Source organism: Armigeres subalbatus, chromosome 2 (assembly GCF_024139115.2).
Source record: "Armigeres subalbatus isolate Guangzhou_Male chromosome 2, GZ_Asu_2, whole genome shotgun sequence".
NCBI classification, from domain to species: Eukaryota; Metazoa; Arthropoda; class Insecta; order Diptera; family Culicidae; genus Armigeres; species Armigeres subalbatus.
The window spans coordinates 123,949,612-123,974,600 of NC_085140.1; the positions used below are offsets into that span (position 1 = coordinate 123,949,612).

General features: G+C 39.3%; 1 protein-coding gene across 1 annotated transcript; it reads left to right on the forward strand.

Moving 5' to 3' along the window:
- The first annotated feature begins 1,691 nt into the window (after positions 1-1,691).
- Positions 1,692-2,879, forward strand: LOC134209217 (submandibular gland secretory Glx-rich protein CA-like). The gene has a single exon (XM_062685209.1). It carries the CDS (start codon positions 1,692-1,694, stop codon positions 2,877-2,879), a length of 1,188 nt encoding a protein of 395 aa, XP_062541193.1.
- Positions 2,880-24,989: the final 22,110 nt, after the last annotated feature.

The window sequence follows — 24,989 nt, forward strand, 5'->3', positions numbered from 1 at the left end:
TCCTTTCCACGCCATTTTGTCAGCAAACGGTGCTTCAGATCGCTTATACAATAACCTTTCTTCTTCGATTTGTCTTGTAAAGTTACGAATCGTTCCATGTCTTCTAAATCAGGATCCATTTTGTCAGACCATCTTGGCTCCTCATCGTGGAAAATCACTTCACGACGAACATATTTTTATAACACCGCTAATAGACAGTATAGAATTTCGTGTGGGGTATCTCCTCGGATCTTCTGTTGGAGTAATTGTTTAGATCGAAGCTGGAAGCGATAGAACGGTTCGAATAATGTCGCCCTAATTAGGAAAAGCTTTCCGTTTTTCTCGATCATGTCATCATCCGTCGGAATGCATGCTTCACCAGCTGCCTCAGCTGTGCTGTCATCCGGATCAATTCCCAGTGTAGGTGGCTGTGAAATTACATCTCCTGCCCATACCTTTTGCACTTCATGATCTGCTGTAGGATTGCATTCGTCTAAGAGCACATTGCTGTTGTTAACAGCAGGATGAATTTCAATCGGGGATGTTGGCTGCATAAACATTTCACCTAAATCATCTTCCAAATATTCCTTCTCGTATTCGCTGAATAAAAACAATATTCATTGAACCTACCTTGAACCCTTCTGAGTATTATTAAATTATTTTTCCATGCTCCACAAAAGATTTACTTCGCGCAATAACACAAGCAAAACGTATTTATTTATTTGCTAGACAATAAAACTGAAATCAACAGCTCCCATATCGGATGGTTTGTTGGTTTTGATTATTTTTTTTCGATTACTTACACGAAAAAAAATTTAATGTTATTTATTATTAAGATTTCTAACACTTTTTTGTCAAAGCAGGCGCCTTATGTTATCTATAAGAAAAAAAACTTATAGGGGAAAGGTTTGGCAATTCATCTCATAGCTCCTATTTCCATACCATCAAAAACAAAGCAATGAAAAGGAATTTGTTTTTTTTTTCTTATTTTTGTGATTTGTTTCATCAGTGAGCGCGCGTGTTAGCAAAAAGAAACGACGAGATTGGTGTTGTATTTCTTTGTTTTGCGATGAGATGAATATATGTTCAGTGAGATGGAAAACGGAACAGTTCCCCTACATTGCATTAGTTACATACATTCCAAAACTTACACCTTTCATTAACTTATGAATATTATTAGCTTTTTGGAATGGGTTCATTTATTAGGTGGCATAATGAAGTATATTAGTATTTTCGAATAGGTTTTTGCCATAACTTATGAGGTTTTTTCGTTACGTGTATTTAGTTGTCAATTAACCAACTAAGCTACGAAAGACGAAACCTTCGACATAAAGAGATATATCGATGTATAGAACATCAAGATGTAGAGAGTCGACTGTAGTTCTGCTATGACAATCATGATTCTCAGATGTTTCCGTGCTATTTCAATCCTTGAATCCGGTATGAGAATCTTCATTCATACTCGCATCGTCTATTTGACAATAACCTTCCGAATAAAAAACTCTATCTCATTTCAATAGATATGATACTCTAGATATTATCAATATTTGGATGAATCAAACATGAGACAATTCCTTTGTGGCGAATAAATTTGAAGTGTCAAGATATCGAACCTCTTGAAAAGCTGATATAAACTATCGTTGACTCAAAAACAACGCCAGTTTATCGGAAAAAGTTATACACAGCGAACTGTTTTGGACAATCATATAAAAATGAAAGTTATTTTGCTGTTGTGTCTGGTTTCAACCAGTGCATTGGTTTTTGCCAAACCTCTGGATATTGCCGTTGATGCTGAAAATGAGTCAAATGTAGCAGCCGATCAAGATAAAAATGCCGTAGCCGATGAACAACAGCCTGCTTCAGAGGAAAATAGTCAGCCACAGGATTCGGAGCCATCTCCAGATCAGGAACAAAGTGCGGCAGCGGATGAACAGCCAGCCTCAGAGGAAAATAGTCAGCCACAAAATTCGGAACCATCTCCAGATCAGGAACAAAGTGCGGAAGCGGATGAACAACAGCCAGCTTCAGAGGAAAATAGTCAGCCACAAGATTCGGAGCCATCTCCAGATCAGGAACAAAGTGCGGAAGCCGATGAACAACAGCCAGCCTCAGAGGAAAATAATCAGCCACAAGATTCGGAACCATCTCCAGATCAGGAACAAAGTGCGGAAGCCGATGAACAACAGCCAGCTTCAGAGGAAAATAGTCAGCCACAAGATTCGGAGCCATCTCCAGATCAGGAACAAAGTGCGGAAGCCGATGAACAACAGCCAGCCTCAGAGGAAAATAGTCAGCCACAAGATTCGGAGCCATCTCCAGATCAGGAACAAAGTGCGGAAGCCGATGAACAACAGTCAGCCTCAGAGGAAAATAGTCAGCCACAAGATTCGGAGCCATCTCCAGATCAGGAACAAAGTGCGGAAGCCGACGAGCAACAGCCAGCTTCTGAGGAAAATAGTCAGCCACAAGATTCGGAGCCTTCTCCAGATCAGGAACAAAGTGCGGAAGCCGATGAACAACAGCCAGCTTCAGATGAAAATAGTCAGCCACAAGATTCGGAGCCATCTCCAGATCAGGAACAAAGTGCGGAAGCCGATGAACAACAGCCAGCTTCAGAGGAAAATAGTCAGCCACAAGACTTGGAGCCATCTCCATCCGTTGATGAAGCAGCGCAGCCTCCACGCAACGAAGCCGATCAAAAACCGTGTGACAAACCCTCACAGCCGGACCACGAGCATCCATCAGCTGGGGATAGCGAAGGTGAGGGAAAACAACCGCCACATGATGATGCTCAAGAGCCACAGGAGGAGCGGCAGGATGAAGACTCTTGGGAAACAGACGAATTACCACCAAAACACTCGCACAAAGTTATCAACGTCAGTATCAACATCAAACAGTGATAAGATCAAAACGAATGGAAAGTATGATTAATCTGAGGAAATAAATGAATCTTTCCCGTCAAGTTCAATCTAATGTGTTCTATTTACATCCGTAGGGGGAGGTGGGGGACTTGATCCCCGGGGAAACTTGATCACCCTGTTTTATCGAGAACTAAAGTAATTTTGTTCTAGCGTAATTTTTAGTATAGGTAGATCTTCTAGACAAATGACCTTTATGTAGTGAGTTTTTTTGGATTGACAAACTTATTTATTCTGCAAGGCGGTTTGTATGTTTTGACCTTCCTAAAGATTTATTTATTGGTCATCCAAAATTTGAACAACTTTTCAAAACAATGACCAAATGCTTTCGTTTTTTTACAGTACAAAGCCATAAATATGCTCAACGATCTGTACTGAGAAAAATGTCAACATTCCATCAAAGTTCTAGGATTTTTGGTTTTGAAGTTTTTGCTTCAATATGGGGGCACTGAATCCCCCATTAGTCACCCATACAAAAATTTGGCGGAAAAATTCAAAAAAATATAAATCTGTTCTCATTATCAGTCATTATTTTGTTAAATATCTTGACTGTGCATATGCACAGCACATGTTTCGAAATGGACAAATTGATATGAAATTTGTGGAAAAGAATCCACGTGTCTTGAAGGGACTCGAACCCTCAACCTCCTACTCTCTAGATAGGCGTGATAACCCCTACACACCAGTTGTTGGGGGCATGGAGTGCGATCCTCTCGTTTAATAAACAATGTGCACTCGCTTGACTGTGGATATACAACAGTAAAGCACTTGTGGAGATTGGACAAATCAAGCATCCGAAAGATATTCAATTTGCAAAAAAGAGCTAACCGCGGTGGAGGTTGGTACTCGGATTCTGATGGCTTTTCCGCAAACGTGATCTTTAAGTGGTCTTTGTTGTGTAGGGGTTACCACGCCTATCTAGAGAGTAGGAGGTTGAGGGTTCGCGTTCCTCCAAGACACGTGGATTCTTTTTCGTAAATTCCTTATCAATTTGTCCATTTCGAAACATGTGCTGTGCATATGCACAGCCAAGATATTTAACAAAAAAATGGTTTTCGTACGGGCCGAGTTGCCGAATAATATGCAATTAAAATATTAATATTATTATAAGGGGCCCTCCTTAGCCGTGTGGTAAGATGCGCGGCTACAAAGCAAGACCATGCTGAGAGTGGCTGGGTTCGATTCCCGGTGCCGGTCTAGGCAATTTTCGGATTCTCGACTTCTCTGGGCATAAAAGTATCATCGTGTTAGCCTCATGATATACGAATGCAAAAATGGTAACTTGGCTTAGAAACCTCGCAGTTAATAACTGTGGAAGTGCTTAATGAACACTAAGCTGCGAGGCGGCTCTGTCCCAGTGGGGGATGTAATGCCAATAAAGAAGAAGAAGAATTATTATAAAATAATAATATTAATATTAATATTATATTAACAAATTTGTAAAAGTAAATACGTTAGAGGGTCCATTCCCGAGCAAAGCCCGAAAGCAGAATGAGAGCATATAGAAAACATATTTTGATATTGATATCAAACTGAAGTCATAATTTTTCAAATATGAATCACCATGACTGATTACATATTTTGATCTCATTTTGCTGTTGATTTCTAAATTGTATGATCTGACATCATGTACTTATTTTGTTATCGGAACCAATATCAAAATTGGTTTTCGATTTGCTCTCATCGATAGCAGGAATAGTTTTCGATTTGATGTCACAGTAAGGCTGTAGATTTTGATCTTTTAACCGTTAAAACGACCAAAAGGATATCAACCTGAGTTATCAAAATTAGGCGATTTCACTACAACAAAATTAGTCGATTTACTCTAAAGCTTTGCTCGGGTTACTAGCACATGTGGAAATGGAACATGTAAATCAAATGGGGGGACCATAATACAGGGGTTAGACAAAAAGGTTTTTTTTTTAACCATTTCATTTATTTGGTAGGCTCAGTCGTGTGTGACACTTTGCGGAGCCGCTATTCTTAAGTATGATATTTTTACAATGAGTATCATCTTATCATTAACAGTTAGTAGGGAAGGGGACGTAGACCATAATACTCGTGGTGACTCAAGGTTAACAATTACTTAATTCAGGACGGACGGGGTAGGAGTATGGGTTTAGGGTTATTCCAGCTGCTCATCCGGGCATTTGACGTTGGAAACGGTTTTGCGTGGCGTCGTGCTCGATTTTTGTTCGGCATGGAGCATCTTCCGGATGGCCAGGGCTTCGTGGTACACGGAACAGAAAAACAGAATCGAACGGAGAAAAAAACTGAGAAAGAGATAAACATTAGGCATTAGACTTTGATATCAGCCGAGCGAAGAAAGGCATAGATGGCCTGCATATAATCCACATCGCGATCTCCCAATACACCTCTTACTTCCCTGAAGGGTTGTTTACCTCGGGCCACAAGGGTATCCAATAATTGCTCTCTGGAGGCGTCATTTTCCGAGCAGAACCAAACTACGTGATCGATGTCATCGTAACCGGCTCCGCACCTACATAAGTTGCTATCGACAAGGTTTATTCTGTAGAGATGTGCGTTTAGTGAATAGTGATTGGACATAAGCCTCGACATCACGCGAATGAAGCCTCGACTCAAGTCCTCACCTCTGAACCACGCTCGCGCAGAAACTTTAGGAACTATAGAAAATAGCCACCGTCCAAGTTCGTTGTGTGACCAATTCATTTGCCAATTTTGAAGAGTACTCTGACGGACTAATGGGAAAAACTCGTTGTTCGAGATTTGTCTATCATAAAGTTCACCTTCCTGTGCGCCCACCTTTGCTAGCGTGTCCGCTTTCTCATTGCCATAGATTAGGCAATGGGATGGGACCCATACAAAGGTAATCTTGAATGATCTTTCGACCAAATCACGCATCTGCTCTCTTATTTTTGTAAGAAAGTAAGATGCGTGCTTAACTGGTTTCATCGACCGGAGTGCCTCGATAGAACTAAGACTATCCGAGAAGATGAAATAATGGTCTACGGGCTGATCGGAAATAATCCCCAAAGCGAAGTTAATTGCTGCCAGCTCAGCAACATAAACCGAGCACGGTTCCTGAAGTTTTCGGAAGGTGGTTGAATTTACATTGAAGACACCGAAGCCAGTGGATCCGTTGATGCGAGAACCATCAGTGAAATATCTGTTGTTGCAATTGACATGTTCATATTTTTCTGAAAAAAGGGAGGGAATAGATATTTGTCGAAGATGATCTTGTATTCCTTGAATAGCGTATTTCATGGACAGATCGTAGTCAATTGAGGAACTGTCGTTTGTGAAGTGAACTTGAGGTGGATTATAACACGGAAGAAAAAAATCTGAAGAAATGTAGTTGAGATAGACTCTAAGGAATCTTGAACGACAAGTCAGTTCAAGCATTTTATCGAAGTTATCTAAGACAAGTGTGTTATTTGTTCCACATTTGACGAGTATTCTAAGTGAGAGCTCCCAGTAACGGTGCTTTAAAGGAGTGACTCCAGCAAGCACCTCCAGGCTCATGTTATGCGTTGAATGCATACAGCCAAGAGCAATACGCAAACAACGATATTGAATTCGTTCCAATTTAATTAGGTGGCAATCAGCTGCTGAGAGGAAGCAGAAAGAGCCGTACTCTAAAACAGAGAGAATAGTCGTTCTATAGAGTTTGATGAGGTCTTCCGGGTGAGCACCCCACCATGTTCCGGATATAGAACGTAGAAAATGTATCCTTTTCCGGCATTTATCTATCAAATAATCAATATGGGTTTTCCATGTACACTTGGAATCAAACCAGACCCCAAGGTATTTAGAAGATAAATATTGGTTGATGTCATCATTCAACAGCTTTAGTTTCAGTTGAGCTGGATTCCGCTTTCTAGTAAACACAACCAATTGAGTTTTTTGCGGTGAAAACTCGATCCCTAAATGTCTGGCCCAAACAGTCAGGTTATCTAGGGAACTTTGCAATGGTCCTTGCAAGGCATTTGCACATGGACCTCTTAGAGAGATCACGGCGTCATTTGCAAGTTGTCTGAGCGTGCATTGTCCTTCCAAACAATTGTCAATATCTTTAACATAAAAATTATAAAGCAAGGGACTTAAACATGATCCTTGGGGAAGGCCCATGTAACTATTTCTGGAAGTTGTCAGAGTGCCGAGAGTAAAGTTCATATGTTTTACTGACAACAAATTGTACAAGAAATTATTTAAAGTATCGGGTAATCCACTACTGCGCAGATTGTCTGACAGTACTTCTATGGAAACTGAATCAAAAGCGCCCTTAATATCCAAAAATACTGAAGCCAGTTGTTCCTTGTGCGCATAGGCCAGCTGTATATCTGAAGAGAGCAACGCTAGACAATCATTTGTTCCTTTACCTTTTCGAAAACCAAACTGAGTATTTGAAAGCAATGTATTTTGTTCGACCCAATGGTCGATTCTTAAAAGGATCATTTTCTCCAATAACTTTCTCATGCATGATAGCATGGCAATCGGTCGGTATGAATTGTGATCAGACGCTGGTTTCCCAGGCTTTTGAATAGCTATTACTTTCACCTGTCGCCATTCTGGTGGCACAATGTTGTACTCCATGAAACAGTTGTACAGGCCAAGTAATCGTCTTTTAGCGATATCAGGGAGGTTTTTTCAGAAGGTTGAATTTAATGTTATCGCATCCCGAGACAAAAAGGTTGAGATAGGTAAAAATAAGTCGAAATTCAAATCAGCATAACTTTGCGTATAATAATCCGATTTTGATAAAACCAGGACCATCAGAAGCGGACACTCTTCTAGTATATTGTCCCTCTGCAAAACCTGAGATTGGTCCTTGGCCACCGGAAATGTTCCGGGTTTTTCGAGGGTATGTTCAAGATGCATTTTTTCCACTGCTTGTCATTTTATGTGACGTTTACTTTCATCATGTTTTATGCTTTCACCGAAAACTAATATGCCGGCCAATGGTGACTGTAGATCGAGAATCCATCTAAACTACACAGAGATACGGCCATTTTCGTAAAAACGGTACTGGGAACATGATGAAATGATAACCCGAGCAAAGCTTGAGAGCAAATCGATAACTAATTTTGTTGTTGTGAAATCGCCTAATTTTGATAACTCAGGTTGATATCCTTTTGGTCGTTTTAACGGTTAAAAGATCAAAATCTACAGCAGAAAAACCTTACTGTGACATCAAATCGAAAACTATTCCTGCTATCGATGAGAGCAAATCGAAAACTAATTTTGATATTGGTTTCGATAACAAAATAAGTACACAGTTTGATGTCAGATCATACAATTTAGAAATCAACAGCAAAATGAGATCAAAATATGTAATCAGTCATGATGATTCATATTTGAAAACAAATTATGATTTCGATTTGATATCAATATCAAAATATGTTTTCTATATGCTCTCATTATGTTTTCAGACTTTGCTCGGGAACAGATCGGAATAATGCAAATATGAGTATCTGACTTCATGGATTTGCGAAACGATGATTACAGAAACATTTCCAGAATGATAGTGTCCACTGTCACCCTTATAGCAGGTTCCATGGGCCTTCCAGGAGGGGCCGGTTTTGGCACCATCTGGAACCATGTATATATGGGTGTCAAAATTCATGTTTTCCCAAGACGATGAATATAGGATCTTTATTATAGATATATTTTGAGGACTGTGAGACTCTTTGGCCAATTTGTAACAGGTTCCGGAAGTTCTGCGAAAGTGGCATTTGTTCAGGGTGTATGGCCAATCCCGTACCGTTTTCACGAAAATGTCCATATCTCTGCGTATACCTATCGGATTTTCGATCTGCAGCCAGCATTGGTCAGCATATTAGTTCTAGTTTCTGGGGAGAGCAGAAAACATTATGGCAGTAAACGTCAACTAAAATGACAAGCAGAAAAAAAATGCATTTTTAACATACCCTCGGAAAACCACCGGTGGCCAAGGGCTAATCAGAGGTTTCGCATAGGGCCAGTATACTAGAAGAGTTTCCGCGTCCGATGGTCCCAGTTTGATCAAAATCGGATCATTCTACGCAAAGTTATGCTGATTTGAACTTCGACAATTTTTTGCCTATCTCAACCTTTTTGTCTAACTCCTGTACGTATGTAAACAAACTCTATGTTGCGTGTTATGGTCCCGGGGGTGACCATAATAGGCAATCTGGCTACATTGTTGTAAAATAATTATTTTAGTAGTAAAAATGAATGTTTTAGCATACATTATATACGAAACGCATTGCTGATAACTGTTACTTGTCATCTGGTGCTACAGAATGGCAATATGTCATGAGTCTGACTCTAGCGAAGCGATTGAAGTAAATTTCCGTCTTTAATGGGTCCATTACTAGCACTCACTTCCTATTTTTTTTTAATGTTGCGAACATTTTTTAACCCGCCAGCAGGTGTTTATTCTGAAAGGCTTAATTTAGGCTGTCCCATTTCATTAATAACATTTTAATCCTTAAAATCACTATTTTTTGATATCTTATGACAATTCGACACTTTTTCCTAAAAGAAATTTAACATGAAATCCGACGGAGGAATTTGTTAGTCGTTGTGGAACGAAGTGATACATCACTGGAGAAGCAAAATCATACTAATCAGCAATTGCAGTATGTGTAGTAACTACCATTCATATATTGACCAAGTATCGTCATTTCGTACAGTATATGTATGTATATAATTGCATAAGTTACGAACTAAGTGGAATGGATTTTGTTGTTCTAAATATTGTATATAAATAAACTATATCTGTTAATAATATATTTTCTTACATTTTTGCTTGTGTTTCCATATATTCCATATTTCAATAATTAATAAATTTAAAGTTGCATTCTGTAATGTGATTCCCGTTAAATTTCAAGTTTTCATATTGGCTTTGTCCCTATCAATAATTAAATATTTTATTTTTTACCATCATAACATATAAGTATGCTAAACAATTTGATTTCTGAAAAATCCGTTACAACAAAGGGCCTTTGTGAAAATATTTGTGTTTGCTTCAACATCTTTTGCTTATTTTACTCTGTGTAGTTTTAAAAAACTTGATTTGTATAATAGAGGTGGACGCGTATAGATCGGAAATAGAAAAAATAGAAAGTCGAAATGAAGGGAAAAAAGTCTTTCGTTTCTATCAAAATACCTTATTAGTTTTAAGTTACATGAGTTGTGAGAAAGGATTTTCTCGTATTTGGTGTTACATTCGAAATAGATCTTAGTAATGTTTTGTGTAAGTCAGTGTGCCAGGTATGGAATGCGGGGATTCTTACTGCGTGGTTGGCTTTTACTCTTTTTGTTTGTTTATTGAATTCATCTAAATAGTTTTTTTTTTCTGAACACGATCTGTTTTTGCAAGGTGATCATCGATGGATGATTGGTATGTGTTTTTTATGAATGATCTACGAACTTGTTCGATTTCTTGGTATTCTAACTAATCTTCAACTCGGTGAAGGTAAATTATTGAATTCGGGGGGAACTGTTTTCTAATTCCTTGCGTTTGGCAATTGAATTCCTACTCGAACTTTTTTGGAAAAGGAGAAACTCGGACATTGGCCTTATCGTAATATTGGAGCTCAATTCTACGGACGCACTATTCTACTGTTCTACTGTCATTTGTTCAACTGACTTAAGGTTTAAGCTTTGCTTTTTTAATGAAGCCAGATTCTATGTTGCTCAAGGGTGAACCGGAATGGTTAATTTACTATCGATCGGTGTGCCCTACCAGCAAATCCTAGGTCGGTGCCCATGTGACAAGCCCCGGTGACATTTCCATTCATACCATTTAATGTTTGATTCTCATAACTAGTATACTGGAGCACTATATGGTGGGTTGGTGTAGTTGGTGTGGTAGAGCGATTGGTTCAACAACTCAAATGATAAGTATCTACAAGCCAAACAACTTCGGTCTTGTGACATGTTTCTGCACAGTATTAATTTTGTCGATACTTTACAGTCAGATTTTTGTCGATACAGTTCCAGCTGATCATTGCATAATCCTACTTAACGGCACAGAGCCAGCGGAGGAATGGACCGACTCTAGGGTGGCTCAAATTAGTATGGGAAAAACTTTTTTCAAATTTTTTGATGGGCCGCTCTCTTATTCAGTTCTATTTGATGCCCTGATGCTCTGGACAAAATTTCAGCCAAATCGGTCAACGTTTGGGCGTTGCTAAACTCGTTGGAAGTTTATATGCAAAAATGTATGCAGAAACATCCAAAAACAGTGAATTGCAGTTGGACGGCACAACTTACGATGAAGAACTATGGTACTCATTCAGATCTTGAAGAATTTAATACAGAATGTTATGCTGAAAACCGCGAGAAGATTAGAGTTTGCCCGGCTAAGTTATTAGCTTTTCTCCGAAGTGGGGTTTAAGCAAATTTCGTTTCTTTTACCTTTGAAAAGAAATAAATTCATCCCTACAACACTCCAGTAAAATGCTAATATCTTTGCCTAATAAACTCTAATCTTCTCGCGGTTTTCAGCATAACATTCTGTATTTAATTCTACAAGAACTGAAAGAGTATCATGGTTCTTGATCGTCAATTGTGCCGTCCAACTGCAAATCAGTGTTTTTGGATGTTTCTGCATACATTTTTCCATATAAACTTCCAACGAGTTTAGCACCGCCCAAACGTTGACCGATTTGGCTGAAATTTTGTCCAGAGCATCAGGGCATCAAATAGAACTGAATAAGAGGGCGGCCCATAAAAAAAATTGAAAAAGTGTTTTTTGAGCCACCCTAACCGACACGGCTGATTATCTTGGCACTAGACAGCAAGCTGTACTGCTGCAGCAGGTCGACAAAACTGTTAACAAATGCAACAATATGCTAAAGTTGCTCTACTTTCTAATCAACCGCAAGTCGACCCTGTCTTGAAGAAACAAACTTACTGAGTTAGGAAATTTCTGTAGGTGGATTAGCTAATCAGGAAATTGGCGCTCAAATGCGACATCACGCCACGCAGTGCACCAATCAGGTGTTAGGACATACACATGTGCATAGTATGCACAATTAGACTATAAAACCAGTTTACCTGAATCTCTCAGGCTTCTTTTATCATTGTAACGTAAGTGAATAAAGTGTTGTGTAAACGCGAATGAGTTTTTAAAATCCAGAGACTAGACGAGAAATCCCTAACTGGTTTCAGAAGTGGGATACCGCGTATGAATAGTGTTGTTAAAACTAAGTGTTTAAAATGATTAGCCGAGGCAGGGATTCAGAAGCAGTCACGCTTTACATCAATCGAAGGTCATCGATAACGCTGCGACACCTAGCGAAATACCTAGATAACATTCCAGAGCCGCTTGGCTCCATCATTAGTAATTCTAAACCAAACAACCTAGAAGAAGCGCATCAAGTGGTTCTTTTGAACCAAAATGCGGAAACACGTGTTTAGCAACCTCATCCAAGTCATAACAATTCCGGCAAATTCTAAAACAAATCTTTCAAATACATTATTCTCAAAACGTTACAACAAACAGCTCAAATCAACCGCAGGCGAGCTCTTCGAAATTCAATGCCCCACAACCAAACACATTGCTTGAGCACAGTAGCGTAGCCAGAAAATGGGTCTGGGGGGGGTTTTCTGAACATTTTTTTTTTCGAAAAATAAATTTATTTAATTTATTTTAAATAAAAAATTTGTCTTTGGGGGGGGTTTTATGCCCAAAACCACCCCCGTGGCTACGCCACTGCTTGAGCATAAAAAGCCGCCCTACTATAATCCCAGGGCAGAGACCAACCATACGGAGGAAAACGACCCTATAAACAACCCTGAGGAAGAGGAAAGGAATGGAGAATCTGATGCATCGGAGAGCGACACAGAGTGCGACGAATTGAATTTTCAGGAGGTCAGGAGGAGAAAACGACAGACTTAAATTTTATTCCATATTTGAGGTCCCCCACTACGAAAGGCTACCTCAACTTTTTAATAGATACTAGGGCTAATAGGTCATATATTAATCCCGAACACGTTAAAAAATCTTCCAAAGCAAAATGCCCCTCAATCGTTCCAAATAAGAATGGGAAATTTCTCATTGATAAGGTAGTGCATGTACATTAGGGTGGCTCAAAAAACACTTTTTCAAATTTTTTGATGGGCCACCCTCTTATTCGGTTCTTTTAGATGCCCTGATACTCTGGACAAAATTTCAGCCAAATCGGTCAACGTTTGGGCGGTGCTAAACTCGTTAGAAGTTTATATGGAAAAATGTATGCAGAAACATCCAAAAACAGTGATTTGCAGTTGGAAGGCACAATTTACTATCAAGAACCATGATACTCATTCAGTTCTTGTAGAATTAAATACATAATGTTATGCTGAAAACCGCGAGAATAATACAATGACGAGCTCGGTGGTCTAGTGGCTACCGCTGTAGCATCCCTTACATCTTTCGCCTTATTCAAATCTGTTTCACATTAACATCTTGAAATTCAATCCTAGAGAACGAAGCCTTAAATTTATAGTTTACATTCCGTTCTCAGTAGGTCATAAAATTCCATTACAAGGTCGCCTCGAACCTTTCTCTTGTTTACACACTTTTGCCTGTTGAATAAGCACAACTGTTTTTAGCCTTCCGCATGGGCGCAGCTATGCTTACGCTGCAGGGTCATATGGTTGTAATTAAATTGTTTTTGGAAACATCGCTGGTGGCTTGAGTTTGGGCAAGCATGAGCAAGTAGCCTTTAAGATATATGGTAAGCGAAATACACGAGCAGTCGAGTACTGAAGCTGAAACAGAGAACGTGACATGTTATGCTATCATCCGAACTCCAAACTTTAGTTGGCATACCGTGACAGAGATCACTGAAAGTGTGAATAGTGATAGATTAACTTAGCCACTGAAAAGTGAAATCGAATCAAAGTCGCAAAAGTTGAACTACTATTGGTGAACAAACCTAAGTGGCAGTGCAGTGCACACACGGTGAAACGGATCGAGCAAGTGTTTGTTTCTTTGCCCAACGAAAATTGAACAATCGAAATGGGCTGGTTTAGTGACACATTTATCACCCACAATGAAGTAAGCACCACCGAAATACGTATCGTCGCTGGAACAGCAGTGATTCTGCTAGTAGTGCTGTTGGCGTACCTGTGCTTAAGAATGCATGGCAAATTCACAAACGCAAAAATACAAGATAGAGTGCAACGATAAATACGACTCAATAATTTGAGCGCTAGTAACGTGGTGTAATGCAGAAATTATGCACGAACATAAAAACTCTCAATGTCAAAAACTAAACTCTTTGTGTAACGTTAACGAAAACCAACGTACATATAGACAATAGTGCAGTGCGTTAAGTTCAATGAAGACGAGTATTAGACAAAAGTGAAGTGCTGTAGCCAAAGACGAGCTAAATTATTATCAACAACAAGAAACAGGCGAAGGAAGAGCCAATTATGAGTTAATACGCAACGACGAAGATTGAACAGGGATGTGCCAAAATATCATCAACAACAAGAAACAGGCGAAGGAAGAGCTGATTATGAACGACGAAGATTGGCCAAGGAAGAGTCAAATTGTCATCAACACCCGTGGATTTTGGAGATCGGTGCGCTATGACCCAGCGCTATAGACGACGTTGCTGATGATGTGCTGTACACTGCGAGCGGTAAATTAAGGTACTGTGAATCTTGAAATGTAAATAGTGGATCCAACCTTGAATTGATTACTAGATTATATACCCAAACTAAAAATCATGTGCGATTTCAAGTGTAATGGACATAATAGAATGTAATTTAGCTCAATTAAAAATTATTCAAACGAATTTTAGAAAAGCTCCTAATCGGAAATATCGCAGAAGTACACTACTGAATAAACTTGCGGAAGTTCAAACTCTTAGAAATAATATAAATAATGAATTAATCGCCATTGAAAACACTATTGCTATTGGAACATTTGATCAAATTAGAAAAATAGAAAGGTCGATAACTGGGGAATTGCAGCTTACTATTGAACAAAAATTAGCTAACCTGGGTGATAAACCTGATATAACATTAAAAGCTTAGGAAAACTTATTGTCATTAGTTATCGGTTAACCAAATCTGCAAAATGGCAACGCTTATAGAAACAGTCAAGACTGTAACTGCACTTTTGCCTACGTACGATGGCAGGCACACCTAGTAAACTGAGAAATTTTTGGACGCACTTGAAGTCGTCAAACAGATTGCCACAAAGCAGATCAATTACCGACGGTAATTAACATTGTTTTAACAAAATTGGAAGGGCGAGCAAGACATGCTTTCCCGGCAGCACCTGCAACTATTGATGCAATCATCACCAAACTAAAAGAGGTGTCGTCACCGATTCCTCCCGAGACTATCATTGCCAAATTGTCCTCTTGTAATCAGAGAAATAATATCGCTGCATACACTAAGGAAGTAGAAGAACTAACAATGCAACTTGAAGCGGCGTATATAACGAAAGAAATTCCTACGGCCGTAGCTCAATCAATGGCTACGAAAGAAGGAATTAAATACTTAACTGCGGGACTGAAAGACGAAAAACTTCCATCATTATTAAAGCGGGCCAGTTTAAATCAATTACAGAAGCAATTAACAAAACTCTTGAAGAGTCTCCTCAGAGCTCAAATGTGGTAACAGTACAGTATGCAAGAAGCCACCCTAGACAATATCAGTCTAGATGGCAAGCATCTGGAAATCAACAGTCCAATCGATACCATAATTCAAACTACCGTGGTGGACGCTATAATTATCGCACCCAAAATAATCAGCGCTACCATGATCGCCCACAAAATAGTGAAAACCGTGAAAATCGAGATGGCAGAAACGAAAATTTTAACACTCATCGGCGGTATGGTAATAATCAATCTCGTGGGAGCAGAGGTCGAGGTGGACCTCCTCCTCAACGAAACGTGTATGTTTCGGAAAACGGCAGAGGGCCTTCGGAAAATCCCCAAGCCGAGGCACGACAAAGCAACGGGAGACAACATTTCCAAACAGGGAGTAAATGTGTTTAACTGTGACTTAAATTACTCCAATTTCGTTCAACTTAGACTAGATATGTGTGAGAAACCTGTAAATTTAACTGTAGACACTGGTGCGGATGTGTCCATAATTAAAGAAAATTTGTTAAATGAATTCCAAAAATATATATTAAACAAAAGTGCACCATTAAAGGGTGACCGATGGGAAAATTGAAACTATCGGAAGCACGCCCACGAACATAATAATTGATAACACTTCCATACCACATAACTTCCAAGTTGTTACAAAACATTTCCCGATTCAAACAGATGGTATACTTGGAAGGATTTCTTAGCCAAGCATGGATGCAATATTTGTTTGAAAACTTGGCTTATAACATTTGAAATTGGTCGAAAAAGATTTGAAGTACCAATAGAAGATAAATTTAATGGTAATATAGTTATTCCTCCAAGGTGTCAAGTCATCAAAAGTTAAAATTATCCCACGTAAAGGAAGACAGTGTAATTCTGTCCAAGCAAATCAGACCAGGAGTGTTCTGCGCCAATACCATAGTTGGTCCTGAGGCACAATATGTAAAATTTGTAAATGTTAATAATAAAGCCGAAGTAATTCCACATAATTTTGACGTTTTGAAAATTGTACCAATCAGAAATTACTCCACATTACCGCTAGATAAACATGAAAATAATGACAACGATAGGGTTCAACAGTTAATGAATGAACTTAATTTACAAAGCTCATTGCCAGAAGTCAAGCGGAAGCTGGGAGACTTATGCGCAAAATTTAATGATATCTTCGCATTGAAAAATGACACACTAACAGCGAATAACTTTTATAAACAAAAATTCATTTGGAGAAAAGTAATCCAGTTTATATAAAAATTATAGATTACCGGAGGTTCACAGGCAAGAAATAAATAACCAAGTGAACAAAATGCTTCATGATAAAATTATTCAACCATCCATTTCACCTTTTAATTCACCAATTCTTTTGGTGCCCAAAAATCCAACACTGACGAAAAGAAATGGCGATTAGTCGTTGATTTTCGTCAGCTCAATAAACAAATAATACCGGATAAATTCCCACTTCCACGCATTGACGAAATCCTAGACCACATTGGACGAGCAAAATATTTTACTACTTTGGATTTAATGTCCGGGTTTCATCAAATTGAGCTCGACAATAAGTCAAAACGATATACAGCCTTCTCCAGTCCTGATGGACATTACGAGTTCAATCGCCTACCATTCGGATTGAACATATCACCTAACAGCTTCCAGAGGATGATGACGATTGCGCTCAGTGGACTACCACCAGAGTGCGCGTTTCTTTACATTGACGATATCATTGTCATGGGTTGTTCCGTCAGTCATCACCTTAAAAACCTGGAATGCGTGTTTACCAAACTACGAGAACATAACTTGAAACTTAATCCCTCGAAATGTGTCTTCTTTGCATCAGACGTTACGTATTTGGGTCATCATATTCTGAAAAAGGCATCCAACCAGATAGGTCGAAATTCTCCGCAATAGAAAATTATCCCACACCGAAAGATGCAGACGAAGTTCGTCGATTTGTCGCGTTCTGTAACTATTACAGACGATTTATTCAAAATTTTGCAGAGATTGCCTACCCTTTGAACAAACTATTACGGAAAAATGTAAAATTTGATTGGACCTCAGAATGCCAACTTGCATTCGATTCTCTGAAAAAGAAATTAGTATCACCTACCATACTACAATTTCCAAATTTTAAAGAACATTTTACCCTGATAACCGACGCTTCGAAAATTGCATGTGGTGCAGTCCTTACTCAAAAGTATGATAATATTGACTTACCAATTGCGTTTGCGAGCAAAGCATTCACAAAAGGTGAAGCCAATAAATCAACTATTGAGCAAGAGCTCACTGCAATTCACTGGGCTATTACTCATTTTCGTCCCTATCTTTACGGTCGTAAATTTACTGTGAAAACAGACCATAGGCCGTTAGTATATTTGTTTTCAATGAAAAACCCTTCTTCTAAATTAACCAGAATGAGAGTAGATCTCGAAGAGTTTGATTTCGATGTACAATATGTGCCTGGAAAGACAAACTTTGGAGCTGATGCTCTGTCTAGAATCAAAGTTGATACCGAAGTCTTGAAAGACATGTCTGTTCTTATGGTACAAACAAGAGCAGCAGCAAAGAAAAATGAAAATAATACCGATAATGACATACAAGTGAATTCCGGCAATGAAGAGACTGATCACCTCAACATCCGAGAGTCACTCAACTACTATGAAACATACAACCTTCCTAAATTAGTCATTGAGCGCTCAGCCACACGAGATGGCATTTTAATCAACATAATGGATAAAAGCTATAAAAGGGAGTTGACTCAAGCGTCAATCATCCACACAAAGCTATCCGAAGTAAATGAGAATCTAAGTAAAATCGTGAAACAAATTGAAGCAATTGCAAATAAGCTGAAGGTAAAGTTGTTAGCTCTAGCGTTGACTAACGAAATCTTCCGAATAACTGATATTCAAACTTTCAAGCAAGCTTGTAACAACGAATTGAAGAATTTAAACATCTTGATTTATCAACCACCACAGTTGGTTGTTAACAAAGATGAAATAGAAAACATAATTAAATCATATCATAATACGTGTATTGGAGGCCATGTTGGTTCAAACAGACTTTATCAAAAGTTAAGGTGCCAATACACATGGAAAAATATGAAGAAATCTATTTTTGATTTTGTCAAAACATGTTCAAGTTGTCAGAAAAACAAACACACAGTTAAAACAAACGAAAATTTTGTCCTAACACCCACACCGCATAAACCTTTCGATTCAATTGCCATGGATACAATTGGACCATTTACAAAATCTAATACAGGAAATAGGTATGCACTTACAATACAATGCGACCTATCCAAATATATTATCATCAAGGCAATACCAAATAAACAAGCAGAAACTTTAGCTAAAGCGTTTGTGGAAAGTTTCGTTTTGATATATGGAACACCTTCAATCATTAGAACGGATCAAGGTACCGAGTATAAAAACGAAATTTTTGACAAAATCGCTGAACTATTACATATGAAGCAATCTTTCTCAACACCTTACCACCCACAGACTATTGGAAGTCTTGAAAGGAATCACCGTTGCCTGAATGAATATATAAGACAGTTTGTCAATGAATCACATAGTGATTGGGATGAATGGTTACCTTATTATTCATTTTGCTACAACACGACTCCACGTCCAGATTTTCAATACACTCCATTTATTTGAAACTAATTTTCGGTCATCAAGCAGTTCTTCCTCAAAATCTAATTGATCCAAAAGCAATAGAACCAATTTATAATTTAGATCAGTATCAGTTTGAACTTAAACAAAAATTGCAAGCAGCTAGAATTAAAACCAAATATTTAATAGAAAAGGAGAAAATAAACGAATTCAAAAGCAAGGCATGAATAGTAACCCCATCGAAATTCAAGTAAATGATAAGGTAATGATTACAAATGAAAACCGAAATAAATTAGATGCAGTTTACAAAGGACCATATACAGTGGTTCAAATAAATCATCCAAACGTTAAAATCAAAAATGAAAAATCAGATATACAAGAAGTTCATAAAAATAGATTAATTAAACTTCACTAAAAATAATATCAAAACAGGAAAAAATGTTAAAAAAAAATATAATAGTTATAGCAATGTTATCTCAAATTCAAGCCAGCAACTTTTATCGGAACGCTCTGGGCATTCCTTCTCAAAGGGGGATGGTGTAGCATCCCTTACATCTTTCGCCTTATTCAAATCTGTTTCACATTAACATCTTGAAATTCAATCCTAGAGAACGAAGCCTTAAATTTATAGTTTACATTCCGTTCTCAGTAGGTCATAAAATTCCATTACAAGGTCGCCTCGAACCTTTCTCTTGTTTACACACTTTTGCCTGTTGAATAAGCACAACTGTTTTTAGCCTTCCGCATGGGCGCAGCTATGCTTACGCTGCAGGGTCATATGGTTGTAATTAAATTGTTTTTGGAAACATCGCTGGTGGCTTGAGTTTGGGCAAGCATGAGCAAGTAGCCCTTAAGATATATGGTAAGCGAAATACACGAGCAGTCGAGTACTGAAGCTGAAACAGAGAACGTGACATGTTATGCTATCATCCGAACTCCAAACTTTAGTCCGCTTCTGCCTTATAAGCAGGAAGTCGTGGGTTCAGTTCCAGGTTCGTCCCTTTCCTACTTTATATTTCTATTTTAGTTCGTTCTGTGTTTCACGTTCTACCAAAACGACTCCTACTGTTTTAACCTTCCATACTAACAATTCCAAAATACCTCCCGTGGCACCTATGAGAGGTCGTAGAGTTCTCTGCATCTTTCTTAAGTAGGTGTCCAACTAACCATCCTCCCTCTTCCCCAGCATTCGCAAGGACGTGGCCAGGACAGATCCGGGCTATTGGAGAGTGCATTGCTTCCATCTAAGAGATAGTGATTAGTCCCAAATCAATATCTGTGGTAACGGATGAAAGTGATGCTACTCTCATTCAATAATCCAGGCTTGTACCACCTACGAATTTGTGCGAATTGCTCAATGCTAATGCTAATGCTAATGCTAATGTTGTATTAAAATAATACAAATCTGTATTATTTCAATACAACAATTGTATTAGAATCTTCCGAAATTGTATATGCCCAATTATTATACAGTTTCTGTAAGGTTGTTATGCAGAACTTATTAAAATCTGTCATCCGCTGGTTGGGTGCAGTATTTCGCTAAAACCTACACACTCAGTTTTTATTTCTGCAGCTCGGCAAAAATCCGCACAGCCGTGCGCCAGCAAAATAAATAACTGATATTCCGGCAAAAATAGCGTTTGTTAGCTGATTTTCGGTAAATTATTTGCTGATTATCAGCAATTTTGACAGAAATCTCGGCAAAAAACATGTTTGCTGGGGCACGGCTGTGCGATTCTCAGTAAAAGTTCAACATTTTGCTGAGATCCCGGTAAAAAAAATTAAGTGTATAGTTTATATTCCGCCAAAGAACACCAAACTTCTGTTCATTTATCTTATAAAAAACAAGACGTGAAAGCCAATATAAAACCGTTTGAAATCGAAAACATTTTTTTAAATCCTGGACCCTGGTCAAGAACAAGAGGAAACCGAAGACGTCAAGGGCCGAAAATAAGGCCCCGGCGAATGAGCGTAGCAAGAAGTCTAGGGTAGGCGCCAATCGCTCCAGGGGCGATGCCCTAGTCATCAAGACGGACGAGGCTAAGTACTCGGACGTCTTGAAGGCGATGAGGAGTGACGTCAAGCTTGGTAAACTCGGCGCCGACGTACGTCGAATAAGACGTACCCGGATGGGCGAGATGATCCTCGAGCTGAAGCGGGGCGTCTCGCAAAAGGGCGCCGCCTACAAGAAGTTGGCGGAGGAAGTCCTAGGCGAGACGGTCAAGGGCACTCACGACGGAGGTGAATCTAAGGGTTAAAGACCTGGACGAGATCACCGAAGTCGAAAAACTCGTCACGGCACTGCGGCGACAGTGTGAAGTGGAGACGCCCACCCAACCCGTGAGCAACTTGACGTCTCCAGTACATTGTCAGTGTACCCCGAAAAATTGGTTCAGGTGGTTCTGTCAAACTTACTTATATCGCGAGCATTTCTCGATTATGGCGTAAAAGGTTAAAGAAAAACCTAATTTTGTTTTTATTTTTTATTATAACACAATTGCATTACTCATTAGTTATTTGGGTATAGGCTCGTATATATTCAAGCATTACGGGGCTGGGTGCTTAAAATATAGATAAAACTACAACGTGGTTTGTTGCTGGATTATTCGAAACAAGTATTTATAGGGGTACAGAGGGGTACCAACCCGAGAACAACTTGACATCTGTAGTACGATACCAACTGTACCCCGAGATTTTGGTTCAATAAGTTTAATGGTTCTGGTTCTGTCAAATTTGTGATTTTCTGAATAATTTTATGAAAAAAAGCGAAAAGGAAGGTAATGTCCAGTACTAAATACCGTGACAAAAATCAATCCAAACTAGAAATAATATTAAGAAAGAGGCGGTAGCTGATGACTCTAAGATGACCGACTGAAGGTTGAAGGAGCGATTGCCAAAACAAATCAAATGGCGGAAATTTTACCGACGGTTCATCTTCATCGGTAGCGCTTAAATGTCGTATAACTTGGAAATTTATAAGGATTTCGCAGATAGAATATGTTATGTGAAGTATTAATGGGTAAACTGGGCTGGAAATACAGAGGAGGAAAGTAACGTTATTAGATAAATGGGCACGGGAGATGTTGCTTTTGAAATCTTATATATAAAAATGAAATGGTCTGTGTTCGTATCCGCATAACTCAAAAATGGCTGAATGGATTTTTTTCATTTCTTCAGCAGAAACATTCGTTATAGTTTCCGACGGGTTTATATGATATTTCCTAATGCGAAAATTACAAGTAAAGCTGAGCAAACCGTGAATAACTAAAATTGTGTTTCCTATGCGAATTTTGCATGGGCAGTTCGGAACGCACATTCTCGCCTACTGTGCAGGACAACGTCTGCCGGGTCGACTAGTAGCTTATAAAAATATAATGCAAAATGGGTCATTCATCCTTATTATTTTTAATTTATAATAAACCCCCGCGAAATATTTCTCTAGTTAATCCGATTGTCAAATCCATACAAATGAACCAAAATAAACCCACAGCCATTTGAAAACAGACAAGATAATATATTTAAATGAGTGTTTGTACTTTTTATTCTGTAAAAATCTGAATTAGCCGGACTAACGAGAGGCTGTCTTTGAGGTAAAAGTAACCTTACACCTTGGGAAAGTTTCGCCAGATTTTGGTCCCCTTGTCCCGTGTATTTTGAATGGAGCCGGGATTGTGATTATCTGCGCTCAATTTCGAATAATTCGTGCCCAACATCGTGGAATATGTAAAACAAGCGAAAAAACGCGAACCAAATTCCCGAGGTGTGAGGCTATCGTAATATGAAATTTTTGGTTGGAAAGTTTCTCGACTTCCCTCACGCAAAAAGATGGTGCAGTTGAAATTATTGTACCGAGGGTTAATTTAAGAATATGAACCGACGATTTTCTGCAGTCAACAAACCCGTTAAACCTTAAATCATTACGCGCAGTGAAAATTAACTGTGGGGGTTATTTGTTTAATTAAAACGGCACATCGATTTAAATATGTACTCTACAAAACTATCCTTCGTTACGAAAATAATAACGTTTTGTTCTGATCCAAATGTGAACCATTACGTGTGTTTTAAAAAGAAACTACCTAGTCATGATAGTAGTATCAAATCAACCGCAAGTTCCTTTGTTCTCACATCTTCTCATTTTATGATAATCAAGTTATGAAGCTGTATGATAAAGAATAATCATTTATACAGCTAATAAATTTCACTTCTTAGATTCAACTATTAAAACTGCATAGATCAGTGGGAATTCGTTGTCTAAAATTAAATGGGCGATATATAAAACAAATTTCTTGTTCCAAAGCGACAAATTTCAACATTTTAAGCATTGGAAGTTTTTTTTCAGAAACTTTTCATTAATTGCAATTACCCAATTCACCCCATCCATATGACGCTCCTGTCCGGTGTTTGTTGACAACAAATGACGAAACAAAAAAACATGGTTTCTACGGAGGAAAAGTGTGGCGGCAGTGTAGGATGACCCATTGTTTATGTTTCGAAGCGCCATCTGCGATTTGCAAGTGGGTACGCGAAACTAACGCCAAATGTCAAGTTGTGGGGGGGTTGCGCCCACCGCAGCCGTTCGGCTACGGAAAGGTCTGGCAGGGACGCAGGTAGCATTGGTTCGGCTATCTTCAGCGGACGCCACCAAGGTAGTCAAGTTAGGGAGCGTCAAGGTGGGATGGTCGGTGTGCCCTGTGGGCATATACGAGCAACCCGAAGTTTGCTTCAAGTGCCTGGAACCGGGGCACAAGGAATGGAACTGCAAAGGCCCTTACAGAAGCAAGCTCTGCCGACGCTGCGGATTGGAGGGGCATAAAGCACAATGTTGCACAAACCCTCCCAATTGTTTGATTTGTTCCAGCAAAGCTGTGAACAGCAAGCACTCCATGGGGAGTTCGAAGTGCCCGGCGTTTAAGCGTGCTTCAGAAGTATCTACACCGGTTCGGACACTCGGCCTCACCCGACTGTCTAGTGTGCGCAGGTTTAGAGGAAACGGCGGAACACGTGTTGTTCGTATGCCCGTGTTTCGCACAATGCGTGACCACATGCTTGCCACATGTGGTCTGAACACTACCCCGGACTAGAGATGTCGTAAAATCCCGATTAATCGATTAGTTACTAATCGATTACTCTTGATTCTTGTCGATTATTGAATCGATTAATCATTGTGTAGTAATCGATTCAAAATTAATCGATTATCACAACGATGAATCGATTAATCGAAATAATCAATTAATTTTCGACATCCTTATGATGTCGTAAAATTCTGATTAATCGATTAGTAACTAATCGATTACTCACGATTCATCTCGATTATTGAATCGATTAATCGTTGGGTAATAATCGATTCAAAATTAATCGATTATCACAACGATGAATCGATTAATCGAAGTAATCGATTAATTTGCGACATCTCTACCCCGGACAACCTAGTCCGGAGGATGTGTAGAGATGAAGTTGGGTGGAACGTCGTTTTATCGGCTATCGTCCAAATCGTCTCGGAGCTACACAGAAGGTGGACTCGAGGAATGGCTAGTTCAGGCGCAAATAAGAGGTGGTCCAAGGGTTCGGAGTCGGATTCACGGTGCCCTGTGGTCGAACTCGATCCTTTTATCGAACAAGTGGCCGCGCGAAGAACAACATGGTATCGTCGCTTTCGCGGCGTCGGTCAACCGGGCGGGTTCCGAGCCCAAGGACGGAAAGGGGTCCTCGTCAAGGCTGGGGCAGGCGTAGGCACCGCGTCGGCAAGTCCCTCTGTGTGTTGGCGAATAGACCCTATCGCAGAGAGGTCAATTTGGGGTGCACGCGGCATCATCATTCTTGATACCAGTCGTGCAGAGGGAAGCAGGCGCGAAGTCGACCCTTCCCACCTTCCGAGGACATAGGGCGTGGTAAGACCCCCTGGAAAGCCGGCAATGCGC